This window comes from Equus caballus, chromosome 9 (genome assembly GCF_041296265.1).
Source record: "Equus caballus isolate H_3958 breed thoroughbred chromosome 9, TB-T2T, whole genome shotgun sequence".
NCBI lineage: Eukaryota > Metazoa > Chordata > Mammalia > Perissodactyla > Equidae > Equus > Equus caballus.
Window position 1 is genome coordinate 81,927,411 of NC_091692.1, and position 20,412 is coordinate 81,947,822.

The window sequence follows — 20,412 nt, forward strand, 5'->3', positions numbered from 1 at the left end:
AAATTAAACAATTACATCATACAAATCCATTTATTAATTTCATATTTAAGTGTCACAGTAGATGTGACTAGAATTCAATTACTATTACTTCTAGAGTAGCTATAAAATTTCTTTTAGACAAAAAATATCAACTTAGTGAACTTATACTAAGTAGGGCAACCAGTTTTCCTAGATATTATAAACTAGAGGAATACCGATATAGATCACAATAAAACTTATTTCATAAACACAAGTATACAAACACACACACACAGTCATGAAGCATGAAATCCATTCAGTGCCACAAAGCCAAGAAAAGAAGAATGCAATTTATTCAATAGCCTGCAGTATATAAGTAACATCTTATAAACATAAAACATAAAAATATCATCTAAATTTCAAAAGGAAGTAGAAAAGGTAAGTTTTGATGAAAGGTAAGTTTTAGGAAAGCTAACATTTACTTTTCTTCTTTCAAGTGGCATCTGACATTCCCTATATTCAGAGCAGCTTTCACTTACGATCACCTAGAAGCAAAGAAGATGAGCTTCTGACTTAGCTTGTTCAAATGTGCCATTCGACATCATCCAGAACAATGAAACCAAACCGTCCTGTTTGCATTTACACAGTAACAAGTATAGTAATTTTCAGAGGCGATATTCACAGACCAGCTTATTGGAGAAATTCTGCTTTCAAAAACTTGTTGTCACTATCATTTCCCACTTAGTTACCTCAGGTGACAAAATATGCCTTTTAAATGAACTTGATAAGATAAATATACACCATTTTGCTTTTGGTTAAGCTTTCCATGAACGTTTGAGGTCCTTCTGTCTATTCCCACCCACACGTCGGTCTCTAGGGTCTTGCAGGACTTGGATAAAGGGGCAGGCAAGACAGGGAAGGTGGACAGCACTGCACCTCTGCCTTCCTCACACTGCCACTCTGTCATGCAGCTGAGAATGTTTTCAAAAAACTAGACATTATACTGACGTTCCACTGTATGTGATTTTTGAATTATGTGCCCTACTGTTTAATTGCTTAAAAGACTAATTAAACAATCAACTATTATCAGCTTCTATGTATATGGTTATTTAAAGTTCCACATTCAAAATTATAAACTTCTACAGATAAGAAGGGCTTGATAACACTTTGATATAACATGTGCTCTGTAAATGTTCATGATCATCGTTTATCAATATAGCTTATATGGATTTCACTTTGCTTACTGTTTTATCCAAGATGCATAATAAATCCTTTAATTTCAATTGTAAGAGTGATTATGCTTTTCATGATTTCCTTGAGGCAGAACATGTTTCAGAGAGAAACTGTTTACCTTAATAAAAGAAACATTTACCTTGATGCTTTTGAACCCCTCTATAAATTCCTCTGAACATGGGATCTGTCAAGTTGATACCAATATCTGTGGAAAGCAAAAATAAAATGATTAATCATTAAGAGCCTCTATTTGAAACTTCCACTTTAAATAAAAGCTCCCGTTACTACACTTTTCATTCACATATTCATTCACACAAACAAAATCTAAGTGCCTACCATTTAACAATCACTGTACCGGACGCTTGGGATACAAAGAGTAAGATGCAATTCCTGCTCTCAAGAAACTCACCACAGAACTGGGAAGGCAGACCCACTAACAGACAATTGAAAAATATTGTAAGTAGACACTGGCATTGTGGAGCATAGAAGAGGAACACTCAACCTAGCCCAGTAGCTGGCCCAGAAGAGGCTTCCAGAAAGAAGGGATCTCTGATCTGAATCTTACAGGATGAGTTAGAGTTACCCGGTAGAAGAGGGGAAAGTGCAGACAGAGGAAGCAGCAGGAGCAAAGCACCGGGGGTGTGAAATATCAGGCAGACTGCCGTCGGCCATTCTGGCTGCTGGAGAGAAGTGTAGGGAAGGAAGTGGCCAGAAAAGGCCAGACTCAGCCATGTTACAGACACTTGTCTTTAAAATGCCAGGTCCAACAAGAAGCACCGATGGCTTTTAGGCAGAGGAGTAAGATGTGTATTCTGGACATCTCAATCTGGCGTCTGTGCAGAAGGTGAGATTTGAAGGGGGTAAATGGAGTTAGGACCTCATCTGGGAGCAGGCAAGAGCTCATATTTGCAATGAAGAGAACCTGGATTAGGGTAACGCAAGCGAGACGCAGAGAGGGGAATGCATTATTTATTTCCCTTATTCACCCAATACTTAGGAAGACCAACTCTGTGCCAAGTACTCTGTAAGGACTTAGGGGGATACAGATATGAATAAGACCCAATACTTGGTTCCTGCCCTTCATGTAGTTTATATGGAAACTACAAATAGAAATTGTGATATAATAAGCTAGAGTGTAAGCAACACAAGGCAAAAAACATTTATCTTCTTCACTGCTGTATCCCTAGAACGTAGCATAATGGCTGGCACATAGTAAGAGCTCTACAAGGATGATGAGAAAAGCTTCACGAGATCTGGAAGAAAGCAAACGCTTACAAGCTAACGAACGGAAAGGACACTCTACATACAGATGTGTGTACGCACACACTACACCTGGAAGACTGGAGAAGTTCACTGTGACTGTGGAGCACAACGCGGTTCTCACCGGAGAGCAACTTTGCAGCCCCTCTCTTCTAACCCGCCCCCCGCCCACACCACATTTAGTAACGTCTGCATGCACTTCTAGTCGTCACAACTGAGAGGGGTGCTACTGGGATCTAGGCTTCAGACCATGGGTGCTGCTAACACCCTACAACGCAGAAAATAGCCTCCCACAACAAAGAATTGTCTGACCCAAAAAATCAAGTGCGGTTCTGGGTAAATCCTGCTGTAGAGCATAAGGGAACAAGGGGAATGAGAAGAGGTGAAGTCAGATTGTGGTGGCCATGGGCAATAAAAATGCCTTCTTTATTTAAAATACACATCCTTTAGCTCTTAGCACTAGGAGACTCTCCAAGTTCGTGGTGGGGGGTGGGGGACAGTTGCCTACCAACAGACCTCTACATTATTTCTGCTGAGTTTCAGCTTTTTCTTTTTTTATCAACGTGACATGGTTTATAACATTACATAAATTTCAGGTGTACACTGTTATATATTTCGATTTCTGTGTAGAGCATATTATGTTCACCACCCAAAGACTAATTACAATCCATCACCACACACATATGCCTAGCCACCCCTTTTGCCTTCCTCCCTCCCTCCTTCCCCTCTGGTAACCACCAGTCCAATCTCTGTTGCTATGTGTTTGTTTGTTGTTTTTATCTTCTATTTACGAGTGAGATCATATGGTATTTGACTTTCTCCCTCTGACTTATTTCACTCAGCATAATACCCTCAAGGTCCATCCATGTTGTCACAAATAGCCAGATTTCATCGTTTTTTATGGCTGAGTAGTATTCCATTGTGTATATATACCACATCTTCTTTATCCATTCATTCCCTGATGGGCGCCTAGATTGCTTCCAAGTCTTGGTTATTGTGAACGATGCTGCAGTGAACGTAAATCTATCTTTACACATTCGTGTTTTCATGTTCTTAGGATAAATACCCAGCAGAATACCTGGATCATATGGTAGTTCTACTCTCAGTTTTCTGAGGAATCCCCACACTGTTTTCCATAGTGGCTGCACCAGTTCCCACTCCCACCAGCAGTGTATGAGAGTCAGCTTCTGACTTGGTATACTCTCACTCTGATTTCTGCCAAGCTGGCCCTCAGTGAGCTGTGCTGCTTCAACATTAAGACAGACCTTGAAAAATGAATGGGAGTTTGGATAATCCAAGAGATGGTGGGGAGAGTATTCCAGGCATTTGAAATACCAAGAGAAAGGCACAAAGCAGAAAACTTCAAAGACACTTGGGCAACAGCATATACGTCAATAGAGGGTAAGAAATGAATTCATAATCAGTAACCTTTTTAAAGGGCTATTAACACACAAACATTATCGAATATTATAAATACAATACAGGGGTTCAGTGGAATGGCCCAGATCACAAGAAATCAGCATCTACTTTATTTCAAGTAAGGAAAGGAAATTAGATAGGGAAGTGGGAAGACTGAGAGAGGAAACCCAGGGGAGAGGGGTGAGGCCTTTTTGCCTAGAATAATCCTTCACAGGGGTCAGTCTATGGTCACCCACCATCAATGATCATTAGGAGCACAGAAACGGTCTGCATCTCTTCTAGCCCATTTCCTCTTTGTGCAGCAAAGAGATTAGAATTTTTCCAAGGCAATCTTTGACTAGAAAATGAAGTGAAAAACAAATGAAAATGAAAAGCAAGCAAATTTAACAAGTAAACGTATGATACTAATTTTAGAAGCGAATTGAAGATTAGCTTGGAGGCCCAGTTTCTGAAGCCTCTCCATGTCCTTGTCTCAACCCTAACTGGAATGGATGCGAAATCGTTCTTCAGTGCTCACTCTGAGGCAGACATTGGTTAAGGACAATTCCAGGTGACACCACTTCCTGTTAGATCCTAGCTCTTCCCGACGTGCACTGGTCCTTCAGGACCTTAGTCAGAGTGTACTTCAAGGATCTACAGTCAAGCACCACATAACGACGTTTTGGTTAACAAGGGACATGACAGTGGTCCCCTTAGTACTTTACAGATTAGGTGTGTAGTAGGCTATACCATCTGAGTTTACGTAAGAGCATTCTTCAATGTTCGTTTGCAGAACAAAATCGCTTAACGCCTTTCTCAGAATGCATCCCCCTCGTTAAGCGGTGTGTGACTATATATTCAGCTTTGGACCCAGGTGAGCCTTGGGCTTTAGCATATCCTGCACTGGCTCAGCCACCAATTTCTTCCCTTTTCTGCAAAAATCCCTTGTGACTTATAGCCCTTTTCTTTCATGGTTTGCCTAGAGTGTATTCCTGGGTCAGTTATTACAGCTGCTTTCTATCCTTTGATGACTAGGCTGCTTCACCTTAGGTTTGGTGAAGGGGTTCAGAACATGCCACCCCAAAATACGCCACTTTGGCACACGGGTTATTTCGAGCTGAAGGCACCTGAGATACAGCAGATGCAGAAAAGGCTCTCTGATCTCCCCCTTTCTACCTAAAAGCAGGTCATACAATTTCCCATGAACCCTCCCTAGACCAGGAAGAGAACAGTCTTATCACCAGAGACTGGGAGTCAAAGTCAAAATGGATCTGTACAAACAAACCCCAAATAACCCTTATCTTCCATTAGTTATCCCATGTATTTCCTAGTCACTGTCCCCAAATTTACACAATTTAAGCCCCTCTGTCTTATCACGTCCCCAAGTAAGCTTTTGTTAAGTTTTTTGGCCTAACAGCTTCTTTGGGTCTTCATTTTCCTTTTGAAGACTCCCATGCACGTGAAGAAAAAACTGTATGCTTTTCTCCTGTTAATCTGTCTTATGTCAGTTTAATTCTTTTTTTTTTTTTTTTGGAGAAAGATTAGCCCTGAGGTAACCGCTGCCAATCCTCCTCTTTTTGCTGAGGAAGACTGGCCCGGAGCTAACATCCGTGCCCATCTTCCTCTACTTTATATGTAGGACGCCTACCACAGCATGGTGTGCCATGCGGGGCCGTGTCCGCACCCGGGATCCGAACCAGAGAACCCTGGGCCGCCGAAGTGGAACGTGTGCACTTAACCGCTGCGCCACCGGGCCAGCCCCATCAGTTTAATTCTTAGGCCCAGCCACAGAACCTAAGATGGCAGGAGGAAGTTTTTCCTCCCCTACAAAGGCAAACATCTTTTTCCTGCCTCTGGATTCACTTCTCTTTCCTTTAAGAAGTTCTCCTCTCTCCTATACTGGATGGCCTCTGGGCCTCCCACTCCCCACCCACCCACTACCAGCAAACACGGGCAGGGTGCTTAAGATAATTAGAAGTCAATACAGAGGGGTCAAAGAAAAGTTCAAACTGATCATCAAAAAATATTCAATCTGTGAGCAAGTTCTGAGAAATACAATAAAATGGGGACTGCAGTTATGGAACGAGAATGGGCTTTGGAGTCAGAATTCCTGGCACTATGACTAATTAGCTGAATGATCCTGGGCAAATCAGCCTGTTTCCTCACTAAAAGGGTGGGCATAAAATTTCTCCTTCCAGGATGAAATGTGGCTCAAACTGGAAAATGAATGTGCAAGCATTTTTGCGAATTAAAAGCCTTATAGAATGTAATTATCATTATTACTAAGCCAATTTTGTAAAAATTCTGTAACAGGCCAATAACAAATGGAATTTTAGTCAACATTAGCTATATTGTCATACAAACCGTAAGTGCTTAACACTCCCAATCCAAGACTGAGCAAACAGCCAAACGTAAGTCAATCTGCCTATAAAGACTCATGATGCAATCATGAAAATAAAAAAAATAAAGTCAAAATCCTATTTAACTTGTTCAAAATGTGCTGATCTATAATAAGGGACAGTATCTTTAAAATTAAGAAGTCCCTATCAGCAATAAACTCAAAAAAAGTAAACAAATACTGTATGCAAATCAATTTCTAGCCTGAAAACTAAGCTCGAAATAGCTTGAAAAACTAAGAAAGTAAGAGATAAGGGTGACAGAGTATGAGAGGAAGTAAAAAAAGGCAAGATGGAAAATTACTACTTCTGATTAGGGGAAAAATTGAGAGATTCACACCTTTAGTGGCATGTCACCTTGTAACGATCAGTAATGTTTCTCTTCCATTAATTTTTTCTTTAACTAGCTGGCTTTAAAAGCAGTACCTGCTTTACTGCTAAAAACTACTTCCAGTATTAATGAGTTTTATTTTCAAAACGAAATAAGAGTAGAAACTGTTTGCAACCAAAAGAAAGCCACATCTCCGAATCAATGGCTCACTGTTTGGGCTCAGAGGATCATGTCAAATCACTGTCACCCATGACCTAGGGATACAAAGGGACAGCAAACAGGGCATTTAAAATCGTTTTAGATTTGCTCAGCCTTCAGCTATAACTTCAGGGGCCGGCCCGGTGGCGCAGCGGTTAAGTGCACATGTTCTGCTTCGGCGGCCTAGGGTTCATTGACTCGGATCCCAGGTGCAGACATGGCACCACGTGGCAAGCCATCCTGTGGTAGGCGTCCCACGTATAAAGTAGAGGAAGACTGGCACAGATGTTAGCTCAGGGCCAGTCTTCTTCAGCAAAAAGAGGAGGATTGGCAGCAGTTAGCTCAGGGCTAATCTTCCTCAAAAAAAAAAATAAATCAGATATAACTTCAAGTTTGCAGGAAATTAGGGAGCAAGCTAAACACTGCCACATAGCAAACAGACAAGTCCAGAAGATAGGACTTCCGTGGGACAACTGGTCAAATTGCTTCTGCAGGACAGTGCCATGAAAAAGAAATGTGTACGATAAAGGGGTTGGCAAGCTATGGTCCCAGGCCATCGCCCATTTTTGTTTGCCCCTGAGCTAAGAATGCTTTTACATTTTTAAATAGTTGAAAAAAATCAAAAGAACAGTAATTTGTGTCACCTAAAAATTATAAGAAATTTAAGTTTCAGTATCCAAAGTTTTACTGGAGGGGCCGGCCTGGTGGCGCAGCGGTTAAGTTCGCACGTTCCGCTTCTAAGCGACTGGAGGTTTGCTGGTTTGGATCCCGGGTGCGGACGTGGTACCGCTTGGCACGCCATGCTGTGGTAGCCGTCCCACATATAAAGTAGAGGAAGATGGGCACGGATGTTAGCTCAGGGCCAGGCTTCCTCAGCAAAAAAGAGGAGGACTGGCAGTAGTTAGCTCAGGGCTAATCCTCCTCAAAAAAAAAAAAAAAAGAACAAAGTTTTACTGGAACATGGCCCCACCTATTTGTTTACATATTGTCTACTGCTGCTTTTGAGTGACAAGGTCAGAGTAGTTGCAATAGAGATCATATGGCCTACAAGATAAAAAATATGTACTAAATCCCCCTTTAAGGAAAAAGTTGGCCAACTTCTGTTAAAAACTTAAGGAACACCCAAACGCATGGCTCTGGATTGGATACTGTTTCGGAAATGACCACCATATAAAAGAGGCTCCACAGAGATCCCTCATCTCTTCTACCATGCGGGGATACAGCCAGGAGGTGCCAGCTATGAACAAGGAAGCAGGTCCTCACCAGAATGCTACCATGCTGGCGCTTTGACCTTGGAGTTCCCAGGCTCCAGAACTATGAGAAATAAATTCCTGCTGTTTATCAACTACCCAGTCTGTGGTACTTGTTACAGCACCCCAAACAGACTAAGAAAATCTATGACATCACCTCTCTCAAGCTGTCCATGCCAAGCGGGTGGATTTTATCTCAATCTCTCACATCTGCACACTCTTTTCCGTCCCCCGACTACCATAACACTCCAGCCAGAATGCCACTCCGGTCCCTTCCACTGTGTTCTCGTCCTGACCCGAGGTTTCTTTTCATTCATGGATCAGATCATGATACTCTTAACTGGACTCCCGATGCTCTTAGGATAACAACCAAAGTCCTTAACATGGAATCATCTTGGCTCCGCTAATCTCTCTAGCTCATTCTGTACCTCAGCCCCTTCCCCACTCCTCTCTGCTCCAGACCCACTGGTCTTCCTTCACTTCCTCAAAAGTACCATGCACCCTTTTGCCACAGGATGTCTGCACAGGCTGTTCTGCCTGGAACCTTCTCCCTGCCTTTTTTTGCCTACTTAACTCTTAATCTTCTTTCAGAGCTCAGCCCAAGTGTTACTTCCTCAAGGAAACCTTTTCTGACCTCCTCGTCTAAGTTTCGTTCTTCACCAAAGGCCCAGAGAATCATGTTCCTTTTCCTCAGTGTCGCCTTCTCTGTAATCGTGGTAAACAGCCATTATTGCACTTACGAGGCTGGCTGTCTCCACCACTAGACTATGACTTACTTTCTGCCCATCACAGATTCCTAGCATTGAGGACACTGGGTGGCACACAGTTGAGACTCAGTAAATATCTGTGGAATGAACGAATAACGAGGTTGACCAAGGGAATCCAAGACAAAGAATAGGAAATAAGGTCCAGTCCCTCAGGAAATGGAATTAATACAAGAGATGGCCAGAAGCCCCAACCAGCCTGCTGCAAGGGACACAGGGCAGGATCAGAATCCTGTTAAAAGAACACAACTACAGATAAAGCTTAGGTACCTGAGACTCCCGAGCTGGATGGCCTCAAGAGGTAGTTATGTTACTAATTACCGCCGGCTGCTCTCTCACTGGTTCACTGGGGGGGCCGGTGCAGAGACTGCTAGGATAGGAATCATCTAAAGCTGCGCTTCAGGGCCGGTCCGGTGGCGCAGCGGTTAAGCTTGCACGTTCTGCTTCTTGGCAGCCCGGGGTTCACCGGTTCGGATCCTGGGTGCAGACACAGCACCGTTTGGCAAAAGCCATGCTGTAGCAGGCGTCCCACGTAAAAAGTAGATGGAAGATAGGCATGGATGGTAGCCCAGGGCCAGTCTTCCCCAGCAAAAAGAGGAGAGTTGGCAGTAGTTAGCTCAGGGCTAATCTTCCTCAAAAAAAAAAAAAAAATAATAATAAAGCTGTGCTTCTCAAACCAGGGATGTTCCGGAGAATATGTAACACCTTGAGATTTCCTGGAGAATCCATTTTACTTCAGAAGATTTAGGGGATAAAATGTCTTTTGAATTTAAAAAGGGCACCATACTATTTCAAAGATAAATACAAGACATCCAAAGAAATTTTGTAAATGCATGAAGATTTATACACCACTGCTGCCACCCCTACCACTCCTGGGGTACACCTCACTCCAAGTCCTTAAGTGGACTTTGGCTGGTCAGTTTTGGAACACTGATGGGCCAGAAGCTTTGAAAAGGAAGGTTCCAGTGCACCCCAAGTCCCATTACCTTGCAATGATCTAGTACAGACTCTTATTGTTATTCAGATTGAGGATATAATCCCCTGTGGTATAATACTCATATAAAGTCACAGAAATTAGTCGAAAGGATAACCTAGGACATAATGTTGAAGTGTCCTCTAAGAGGGTCAACGTTTCCCATAAAACACAAATAGTTTCGCTTCCTGCCCTCCTTCCCCATATTAGAAACATTGGGTGCAGTTTTTAAGGGGCAGCCATTTGTTATGCGACGATAGAAGGGGGAAACATAGAAGCATTATCTCAGGATAGCGAGCTGTCCTAAATCAAAATCTAAGGCTGCTTTTAGAGCAGCGGTTTAATTTTTCACACAATTGTTCCATGTAAAGCTTGTTCCAATCTTCCATGGGTCTAATATGATGTTTTCCAAAGTATTGTTCATAATTCATTATAGGCAGAAATTTTGAAATGACATAGAATAAAACATTAACTATCAGAGTAAGTCACATAACAAAGATAGAATGTATAGGATGATTCCATTTTTGTTGTAAAAAAATCTGATATGTGGGGCTGGCCCCGTGGCCGAGTGGTTGAGCTCACGTGCTCCGCTGCAGGCGGCCCAGTGTTTCGTTGGTTCAAATCCTGGGCGCAGACATGGCACTGCCATCAAACCACGCTGAGGCAGCATCCCACATGCCACAACTAGAAGGACCCACAACGAAGAATATACAACTATGTACCGGGGGCTTTGGGGAGAAAAAGGAAAAAAAATAAAATCTTTAAAAAAATCTGAAATGTTTATGTGTTTTTATGATTCTGTATAAATCTATTAAAAAATTAGGGGGGCTGGCCCCATGGCCGAGTGGTTAAGTTTGTGCGCTCTGCTTCGGTGGCCCAGGATTTCCCTGGTTTGGATCCTGGGGGCGGACATGGCACCGCTTGTCAGGTCATGTTGAGGTGGCGTCCCACATAGCACAACCAGAAGGACCTACAACTAGAATACACAACTATGTACTGGGGGGCTTTGGGGAGAAGAAGAAAACAAAAAAGAAAAAAAAAAAGATTGGCAACAGACGTTAGCTTAGGTGCCAATCTTTAAAAAAAACAAAAAAAAGTTAGAGAAGAATATACTTTAAACTTTTAACACTGGTTACCTCAAGAGAGTGGAAATGAAGGAGATCATACAGGAAAAAATTTATTCCAATTAAGCCCACTTCCTTTAAGAAATCTTTTCCAGCTTATCTGGTTCAGATGCCCTTATCAATTTTCTTACCATCTTAGTACTGAAACTACAAATCTTCTTTTACCCACTAATTCATACTTCCACTGCACAGCCTCTGTACTAGGACCCTGGAAAAAGATAAATACCATTGAGTATCTGCCTTAAAAGAGTGAGGTCTAGGAGATAAGGCAGATACATAAATACTTAATGATAAAATAATGTAGCAAAAGGTAGTCATGAAGTCTTAAGGAACAAGTAAAAATCAACCAGGTCAGAGGGTGGTCGGTAGGATATTAGAGGTGGAGGGGACATTATAGCCCCCAACTGCCACTCTAAAAATCTTGTCTGGAGGAAGCAGCAGCATATCCAGGTGTTTATAGAGCATAAAAGGGATGAGGCTGGAAAGGTGGACAGCACCAGACCACAGACAGGCTTTGCATGCTATGTTAGGGTACTTCAACTATCCTGAGGACGGTCACCGAAAGCCTGGAAGAAGGAGAAAAATGTAATCCATTTGATTTCTGTACAGACCACTCTGGAGGCTATAGACAGGATGGATTTAAGAGGACATGACTTGAGGTAGGGACTTAGTTTTGTATTACAAACACATACTTCCTCAAAAAAAAATAAGTGTCTTTTCTTTGTGGAGTGTTTCACAGCTCTTATTCCATCTCTCCCATCAATTATATCACAGATTGGAATGGACAGGCTGAGAGACACCACACCTGAAAACCGTGTACCACCTTTGCGGACCTACCCCCAGCCTCACCCCAGGCTCTCACACAGCACTTGTTAAAATCTCTTTTGTGGCACTTAACACATTCTCCCCTGCATTTGCTTTGACTGTACGTAAGTCTGACTGTACAGACCTCTCCAGGCTGAAAACTAACTGCACCACTAGATTTTTTTTAATAGTTCTTCATACTTAGCACAATGTCTTTGGAAAAAATACTGCTTAAAAAAACTCTCAGATCGAAGTTTATAATCCTAACCTCTCTCCTGAGTGCCAGATGCATCTCCAATTGCCCCAGAAGTGTTTCCACCTGGATGTCCTGTAAGACTCTCAAACTTAACCTAATCCAAATGGATCTTGCTATATCTGCCACCCACTGCCAAACTAATCAGGCTTCCATTCCAGATTTAGGTATTTATCCCAACCAAGTCATCTTTGACTGTTCACTCTCCCTTACCTGCCATATACACTCAGCTGCTACACGCTGTGTATGCACATCCCTTCCATTTCTCTCTCCCTTTGCCAATGTCCTAGTTCAAACTCTGAAATGTTTCCCTGCCTCTCCCTATCCCTCACCAAATCTACATAATAGCTATCAGGATTACCTTATGAAAGCAGAGATAGATCACTGTCATTTCCCACCTTCAAGCAGCTGGAAACTCCACAAAGACAAGGATCACGCCCAGCTTTACCCACTGCTGTATCCCACAGGCCAAGGTCCCCAGTACATAAGCAGCACCCAGTGATTTACTTAATGAATGCTCCTGTCAAAAGCCTTCAGTGAAGCCCCACTGGACGCAGGAAAACTAAACTCAGCAAGACATTCGAGTCCCAAGGTACCCTTCCAGCCCTAGCTCTTGCAATGTCCCACAGATTTTCCTAAGTGCATGGTAGTAAATATTCTTACTCCTTCGGCTCCTGTAGCATTTACCCTCTCTTGTTCTACCGATGCTGAATGAACTATTGTACTTGGAAAGTAATAGAACTTCTTTATCTCCCCACTATTTGTGTCCTCCAGTTTCTCCACCAGATGGTGATGCCAGCGGGGCAGGGACTGGGTCTTTGTGCCCTGTGTTCCCAGGCCAGTGCCTGGCCCACCAGACGCTCAACAACTGTGATATGACGGCACGAATGAGTTACTGAACGGGTCCCTCGAAGCCATCATCCTCTCGACGACGGAGAGGGGAAGGGACGGGAGCTGCACGTGGGATGAAAGGGAATACAGTGACTGGGCATTTTTGGGGGTAGTTTTGCTTCCTTTTTCTCTTTATTGAATACAACACATACGTCAAAAAGAGCATAAATCATAACCGTACAGCTCGTGAATTTTCATAAATAAGCACACCCGTGAAGCCAGCACCTGGGCGGAGAACATCGCCAGTACGCAGCAGCCTCCCCTCGCCCTGTTCCGCTGAGTGCCCTCTCGACCCTCAAACAGACAGGGAGCTCGAGCCCTGGGCCCTCCGGCCGCAGCGAGCGACGCCCGGAGGGAGACAGAAAAGCCCACGAGCCGGAGAAACACTCTTACCCACGAACTTGAAGCGACTCATGCCTGCGGCCCCGGCTCCTCCCCGGCGGAAGCGGAAGTAGCCGCCGTCGCCCAGCCCTCCCGGAAGCCCCGCCCCCTAGCCGACCGCTTCCGGTTTCTCGGGATCCCCCGCGGCCGCTGAAGGTGAGCCGTCCGTCATGGCGTTCTTGGCATCGGCGGCCTACCTGACCCACCAGCAGAAGGTGTTGCGGCTCTATAAGCGGGCGCTGCGCCACCTGGAGTCGTGGTGCATCCACAGGTGGGAGAGGGGGGCCCCAGCGCGCGGGGAGGTGACCGTAGGGGCCCCCACGGAGGCTGAGAGGCCCCGGTGTACCGGGCGGCTCAAGGACTTCTGGGACAGAGTGGGAAGGGGGCCCCTCGCCCCACGGAGCCCACCCGTAGTCCCGGGTTCGAATCCGGGCTTCGTCTCCTGCAGTTGCGAGACCTTGGGGAGTTGTTTATCTGGTCGGGGCCTCAGTGTTCGGAAAAACGGACGCAGGACCTAACGCAGAGGGTTGCGTGACATTCAGTGAAATAAAGGAAAGTGCCTAAAACTGTAATTGTCATGCTTCCAGGGTTCACTACATAATAGCTTTCATCATGACCTTCTCGTATCTGATATGAGCGGTAGTAATATGTGCATGATTTTCTTTAGTCCTCACAACTCTAGGAGTTAGAGATTATTTAGCCTTATTTTACAGATGCAGCTGGTAAGTGGCCAAGCAGAATTAAAAGTCAGGTGTCCACCTCCAAAGTATCATCATCCTCCCACCCCTCCCATCAGCTTTCCTCTTTTTAGCCTCATCCGGTCCTTTTCACTGTCTTCACATCCCACATAATTCTTCAGCTCCCGTGTTATTCTCTTCTTCTTTCCTCTCTCTATCCATCTGTGATTAGTCTTAGAATATAGTATTAAAACTTATGGATTTTTTTCATGGCCTAGATGCAATGCAAGGTGTGAATGCCAAGCCTCCACTCCCTTGTCAGAATCCTAAAACCTGTCCCAGGAGGAAGGCTTTGGGGAAAAACCTCTAAATGATGGAAAACTGAGTAGACCTGGAAGAGTTGTGGAGGGTATCTTTGAAGCCCAGATCGCATACTTGTGATTACTGGAAATTCATCAACCCGTTTCTCTTTGCTAGGCAGGAAGATGGTTCAGTGTAGTAGGATTGTTAGTTTCCTCCCTGAGTTTTCCTTATTCGTTCGTTCATCTGACGGAATTTGCAATTCAGGTTCTACGCTGGATGCTGAATGAATAAAAGTTAATAAGCCCTCTTTCTCAGCTGTAGCAACTCATGGATTAATGGGGAAGATGGGCATGTATACAAATAGATCACATAAAGAATTAGCAGTGTTATAAAGGTGAATGAAGTCAAGCCATCAAGAATTCAGGTAATGCTGAACTACATCTGGGAATGTAGTTTTGGAGGACGGAGTAAAAGTAGCTACTGTGGTAACACTGACTCAGTGTTTTGTTAATCTCACTGACATCCCTTCTCAGCTGCCTGAGTTTTCTTCTTCCATTTTCCCTCCTAGTGCTTCCTCCATTTGTTCTCCATGGTTCCATCCTGGGACCTCTGTTATTGCTGGATATATACTTGGGGTAGCCTCATCTAATGCTGGGACTTGAGTTACTACCTATGCTAATTTGTCTCTGGAGCTGTATTTCCAACTGTAAGATCACCTCAGTTGTCCGCAACTCAACTTGTTTAAATTCTTTGAAACCAAACTCATTTTCTTTTCACTACCCCATTCTCATTCTCTTCCATAATTTCCTGCATCAGCTAGTGGCATTACTAGTAACAGTCACTCAGCTTTAAGTCTTAGAATTGTTTTCAGGTACTCCCTTCTCATCCCTCTGCCAATGATACACGTACTTGGACGCCATGTATAATTGGACACTGATTTTTGTAAATTCTCTCCCCAGTGTAATAATATTAGTAACTGACCTTATTGAACACCGAGGAGGTACCAGGCACTATCTAAAGTGTGTTTATGTGTTTTAGCTCATCTAAGGTTTGGGACAACCTTGAGATATAGATACTGTTATTAACACTTTTATAGAGGAGGAACCCATGGCCTAAAGACATTAAGTAACTTGCCCCATATTACACAGCTAGTAAGTGGCTACGATTCAGTCCCAAGCAATCTGACCTGAGAGCCCAGTCTCATAATTTTGTAATCTAAATGTTTCTCTCCTGTCACCATCTGTCACTGTTGCTGGCTTCAGGCCCTTGTCCTCTGTGGCCTGGATTATTGTCAAAGCCTCCAAAGTGATCTCTGCCCAGTTTCTTCTAGAACCTGAGCATAACTTGCCTAAGGCATGCAGCTAGTGTCAGAGTCAGGATTCAAACCCAGGTCCTTCTGATTTGAGCAGTAGTGTTTCCGCCATGTAATACCTCCCTTCTTATTCATCTTTGTAACTCCAGTATTTAGCAGCGCCTAATGCAAGGTAGGAGGAAATTCAATAAATTGTCATTGAATGCATGTTGAATGATGCTAAAGAGGCTGTAGGTTTTCTTTTTTGCTAATTCTCTTTTTCCTTTAAATCATTATTCCTTTGTTGGAGGAGAGAGGGAAAGAGTGGTTAGGCTGTATTTGATAGAGTATTTTTTTGCTGCTGGTGTTTGGGGAGCTGCCGAGGAAGCAGTCAGAATGATGTGGCTGCTCCATTGGCCGGGTCTGGGGAGGTGCCAGGGAGTTACACGACTCATCCAGAAGACATCAGTGGAAGTACAGCTTCTTGTCAGACAGTAATCCTGCCCAGTTGAGTAGATAACATTTCTAATCTCCAAAATCATTTTGGTTTAAGGGACAAATATCGGTACTTTGCTTGTTTGTTGAGAGCCCGGTTTGAAGAACATAAGAATGAAAAGGATATGGTGAAGGCCACGCAGCTGCTGAGGGAGGCGGAGGAAGAATTCTGGTACAATCAGCATCCTCAGCCGTACATCTTCCCTGAGTCTCCTGGGGGCACCTCCTATGAGAGATACGAGTGTTACAAGGTAGGTGAGGACTCCAGTGGCGACCGCCTTCTAGAGAACTTGGTCTCTCCAGGCCCAAGCCTCAGCCTTAGAAATCACTCGCCCTCTTAGGGGCAGCAAGGAGATTTCTTTCCTGGCAGTTGTAGATAGGTACTTTTCTTCAGCTGTCAGTTTTCTCTCTCCCAGATGACATTAAAACTTTTCTTTCTAAATTCAGCTCCAAGGTCTTGTGGTATCTTTTTGGCAACACAGAGTGCTAAATTACTTGGTGAATAAGTCATTTTTGGACCTTAAAGTTAACCAATTTGGATTGGCGCTTAGTATTTCTGAGAAATTCTAGATCATACTTCCAAATAACATAAACCCATTCTGGATACTTAGAGAATGCAGGGAGGAGGGGAATGACACCACTTCCCTTTGGACTGACGTTGCTGTTTTTCAGCCTGAGGCTGTTTTACTCTAGGGGTCTCTCCTGTATGGTGGCCCTTGCTGGTCCTCTGTTGTTCATTGCTTTAATGTCAGAAACAGTCTGATGCTTGTAATGGTTATAAAAATGCACGTTGATTTTCGTCTTGTCTCCTGAGCAGGCCCTTCAGTGGCATGTAAGTGTATCCTCTGGGATGACGCCCTGATTGCCTCTCCTGACAGGTTCCTGAGTGGTGCTTAGATGACTGGCATCCTTCCGAGAAGGCAATGTATCCTGATTACTTTGCCAAGAGAGAGCAGTGGAAGAAGCTACGGAGGGAAAGCTGGGAGCGGGAGGTGAGTCTGACCTGCATTTTATGGCCCACGTGGTCAACACCTCGAAGGAGCTCAGGTTTTGTTCCCCACGTGCAGAAGTCGAATTCCCAGCTGTGACCGTTACTCGGGCCCCTTGTGTCTCAGATATACTTTTGTTTGAAAGTGTGTTAAGTGTAGCATTTACAGCCTTCCCACACATAGGTTACAGAGAGTTCCCTGGTCTTTTTGGGTTTTCTGTTCTGATTTTGCTTCTCCCCTCCTGCTCCAACTCTGTCCTTTGCCTGACCTATTATCTATACCCTACAATCCCTTAACTTTCCTCTCTACCAGTGCCTTGACATTTTCCACTCATCTTATGATGTCTGATTTACATGTTTAAAAGCCCACTCTTGCTGTAGTGTGAAGAATATATTGGAGAGGGCAAGAGGAGAAGTGGAGAGACCAGTTTGGGATTATTGCAGTTTACTCAAAAGATTATGGCAGCCAGCGCTAGGATGGAAGCAGTGGATATGGAAGGACACAGATTCAGGATATGTCCAAACAGAGGGACAGGAAGATTGACTGGATGTGCGGGATGCCTGAAAGACAGGGAGGGATCAAGAATGAGTTCCAGGTTTTAAGCTTTAACCTGTGAAGTTTGGTTGATGGTGTTTATTGAGATAGGGAAGATGGGGGGTGGGGGGGAACAGGTGTCAGAGGGACAATCAAGTGTTGAGTTTTAAATTTGTTTAAGAATGTTAAACGTGAGAATCCTGTGAGACATCATGTGCACATGTCAGTAGGCGACTGTGGATGTAGGAATCTGTTATTCAAAGGAGAGATTTGAGCTCAAAATAGAAATTTTTGAGTTATCACTTGTTTTAAAAGCCATGGACATGTATGAGATTCTTGAGAGAGTAGAGAGAGAAGAAAGGTCGCAGGAGCTGCCACTTGTAGAGGGACCAAGGGGCCTGTAGCGAGGGAGAGGGGGACTCGGGAGGTGTGACAGCAGAGGCCAAGAGAATGTGGTTCAGGAATGGCCCGGGCCAAGTCATCTTTGCTGAAAGTTGCTAAAAGGTGGACTAGAGGGAGGACTGGAAATAACATCCAAGACTTGGCTACAGGAAGGGCATTCGTGGCCTTGACGAGAGCCTTTTCTGGAGGGTTGAATCCCACTGATAACAGTGAGCAGGAAGTGAGGAAGAGAAGACAGGAGGGGAGAGAATCCTTGAGAAGTTTCGCTGAGAACAGTAACTGGGCAGGAGCTGGAGGCCAAGGGATTATTTTCTTTTAAGATAAGAAAAAATGATGCATATGTGCTGATGAGAAGAGTTGGGGGACGAGATGGAATAGGCACAGGAGGAAAGTTTTTGGGAAGAAGAATGGGATCCCGAGCATGGACGGAGGCCCTTGAAAGGAGCAGGGGTTCTTCCTCCATCATAGGTGGACAAAAGATTTATGTAAATGCATTTGGGTTAGAAGTTTTGATGATGGGAAACGGCTATAATGGCTTCTCTTTTTAGTGAGATAAGCGGAAAAGCCGAGAAGTGGTTGCAGCGTGTTTGGAGAATGTGGAAAAAGTGTGATAATCACAGGGAGAGGATGAGCTTGCAGGAGGATGGTAATGAGCTTGCCGTGTGGTGTTGAAGACCCATTTCAAGTTGGAAATCATGTGTTGTGACACCAATTTTTTCTAGTGGTTTTTTTTCTCTTTAGCAATACTAGCCGTATAGGTGCAGGCTTGAAGGTGGATGGTGCGGTTTGTCCACTGTGGAGTGGCAGGACTTGAGGTTCTTCAAAAGGGAGTGATTGCCATCATGGAGTCCAGGCTGGATAAAGACGGGAAGTCAAGACAGGAGGCTGACGCAGAGAGAGATGGGCAAGGTGGGTGGGAGGATCCATGCACTGGTGGTCTCTACAAGTTTCAAGGGGGCATTTAAGCAGATGAGCTGGAAGGGGACACTGTGGTGGGATAATGGGATATTTGAATTCATGATTTTGAAAGTTGTGCTAGTTCTGGTGATAAGGTCCAGGATGGTGACTGTTGGAAGTCCTTGACCAAGGTGAAGCAGAAGGAAAGTCGGTGTGACCAAGGTGGGCAGTGTTTTCTAAGAGCTGTCTCAGCATTTGGGAACGTGAGGTATTTATTTGTGGAGAGCAGCAGGTTACTTCTGCAGTTGATCACCATGATAATCTCCTTTTCTCCACAAAAAAAAGTTCCTCCTTTACCTATTCCATCTCTTTGACATTATTAAACAGCACATGTGCGTGAGGCTCCGGTTAGCCACAATCCAGAACTGATTTGTTTGGAGGAAGCTTCAGAAAATCATTGATCTGGAAAGTGATCTCTTAGGTGTCCTCCTCTATTAGGACAGTGATAGTCTTGGAGATCTCTGCAACTGAGGCTAGCTGGGCAATGGCAGACAGAACTGAGCACATTTGTACATGGGATTTCATGTTATTTCTCGTCCTGGTTGTTATTTGGGGGGCCTTAAGGTTTACATCCTTAATGGATTTGAGGTTTCTTAGTAGTGGTTTTGGAGAGCACTTAGCTGAGACAAAAATAAATGTTTTTGGTGGGGGGAACAGGTGGGGAGGCCATAACAAAGGGGAATTAGAATGGTGACTGTCGTGGTTTTGTGTATTGAATATGAGGTGGGGTAAGAGGGTTTGTTCTCAGCTTTGCTGTTTAAGAATGGGAAAACCTTTAAGGAGAATAGCTTTTCTGTCTGAGTTATAGTGTGGGTATAAAAATAATCCAAGTATATATAAAAAGCACTTTTCTGTAGTGAGGATCACATAGTGTGTAATGTGATATACAACAGCAGACTTTATAGTCAGTTAGACTCCTTTTCTAATTGTTCCTTCCTTACCCCTTCTAGGTTAAGCAGCTGCAGGAGGAAACTCCGCTTGGTGGTCCCCACACTGAAGCTTTGCCCCCGGCCCGAAAGGAAGGTGATTTGCCCCCACTGTGGTGGCATATTGTGACTAGGCCCCGGGAGCGGCCTATGTAGAGAGAGGAAGACACCTCACCAGTCGTGCTTGCAAGTGAAAAAGTTACAGAGCATACACATACTTGCCCTAATAAAAATAACTCAGTATCGTCTGATGAGACTGATGTGTTCTTCTGAGGACTAACATGATGCCAAGTGACTACGCTACTGTCCTTTTCTTACCAGTTGTGCATATAAAGTATGTGAAATGTGGTCAGCTGTGTTTTCTTCCCCATTCAGTCGTGTTGATTGATAGCACGTTATCAGTAAGGGAAAACTATGCAACAGACCCAGATACAAGATTTACTCTGATGATTGAGTTGAACAAACTCCAGTTGAACGTTTAATTCACTGTAGTGACTGGAAGGAATATGAAGCCAAGAGGAGAAGGTATGCTAATATGGAGGACTTGATACCTTCTGGTTTTCTAACAAGTCCACTAATGGAATTTTAGTTTTGATTAAAAGGATAACTCTCCCTAAGAAGCAC

General features: G+C 43.9%; 2 protein-coding genes across 15 annotated transcripts in view; one reads left to right on the top strand and one right to left on the bottom strand.

Moving 5' to 3' along the window:
• The window catches only part of TATDN1 (TatD DNase domain containing 1), a 39,605-nt gene extending 26,311 nt beyond the window's left edge, over positions 1 to 13,294 (bottom strand). For 2 of the 14 annotated variants that reach the window (XM_023648319.2, XM_070221356.1), the window contains exons 1-3: positions 13,227 to 13,279; positions 4,107 to 4,207; positions 1,331 to 1,396 (exon numbers count right to left, since the gene is read on the bottom strand). In XM_023648319.2, coding sequence (XP_023504087.2) covers positions 1,331 to 1,396; positions 4,107 to 4,143 — 103 coding nt within the window. In that variant the 5' untranslated portion in view covers positions 4,144 to 4,207; positions 13,227 to 13,279. 14 annotated transcript variants of the gene reach the window in all.
• Positions 13,295 to 13,308: 14 nt separating this feature from the next.
• NDUFB9 (NADH:ubiquinone oxidoreductase subunit B9) lies at positions 13,309 to 20,036 on the top strand. The gene is made up of 4 exons (XM_001498132.6): positions 13,309 to 13,485; positions 16,039 to 16,231; positions 16,859 to 16,972; positions 19,813 to 20,036. Exons 1-4 carry the CDS (start codon positions 13,385 to 13,387, stop codon positions 19,942 to 19,944), a joined length of 540 nt encoding a protein of 179 aa, XP_001498182.1. The 5' UTR covers positions 13,309 to 13,384; the 3' UTR covers positions 19,945 to 20,036.
• The last annotated feature ends 376 nt before the right edge of the window (positions 20,037 to 20,412 follow it).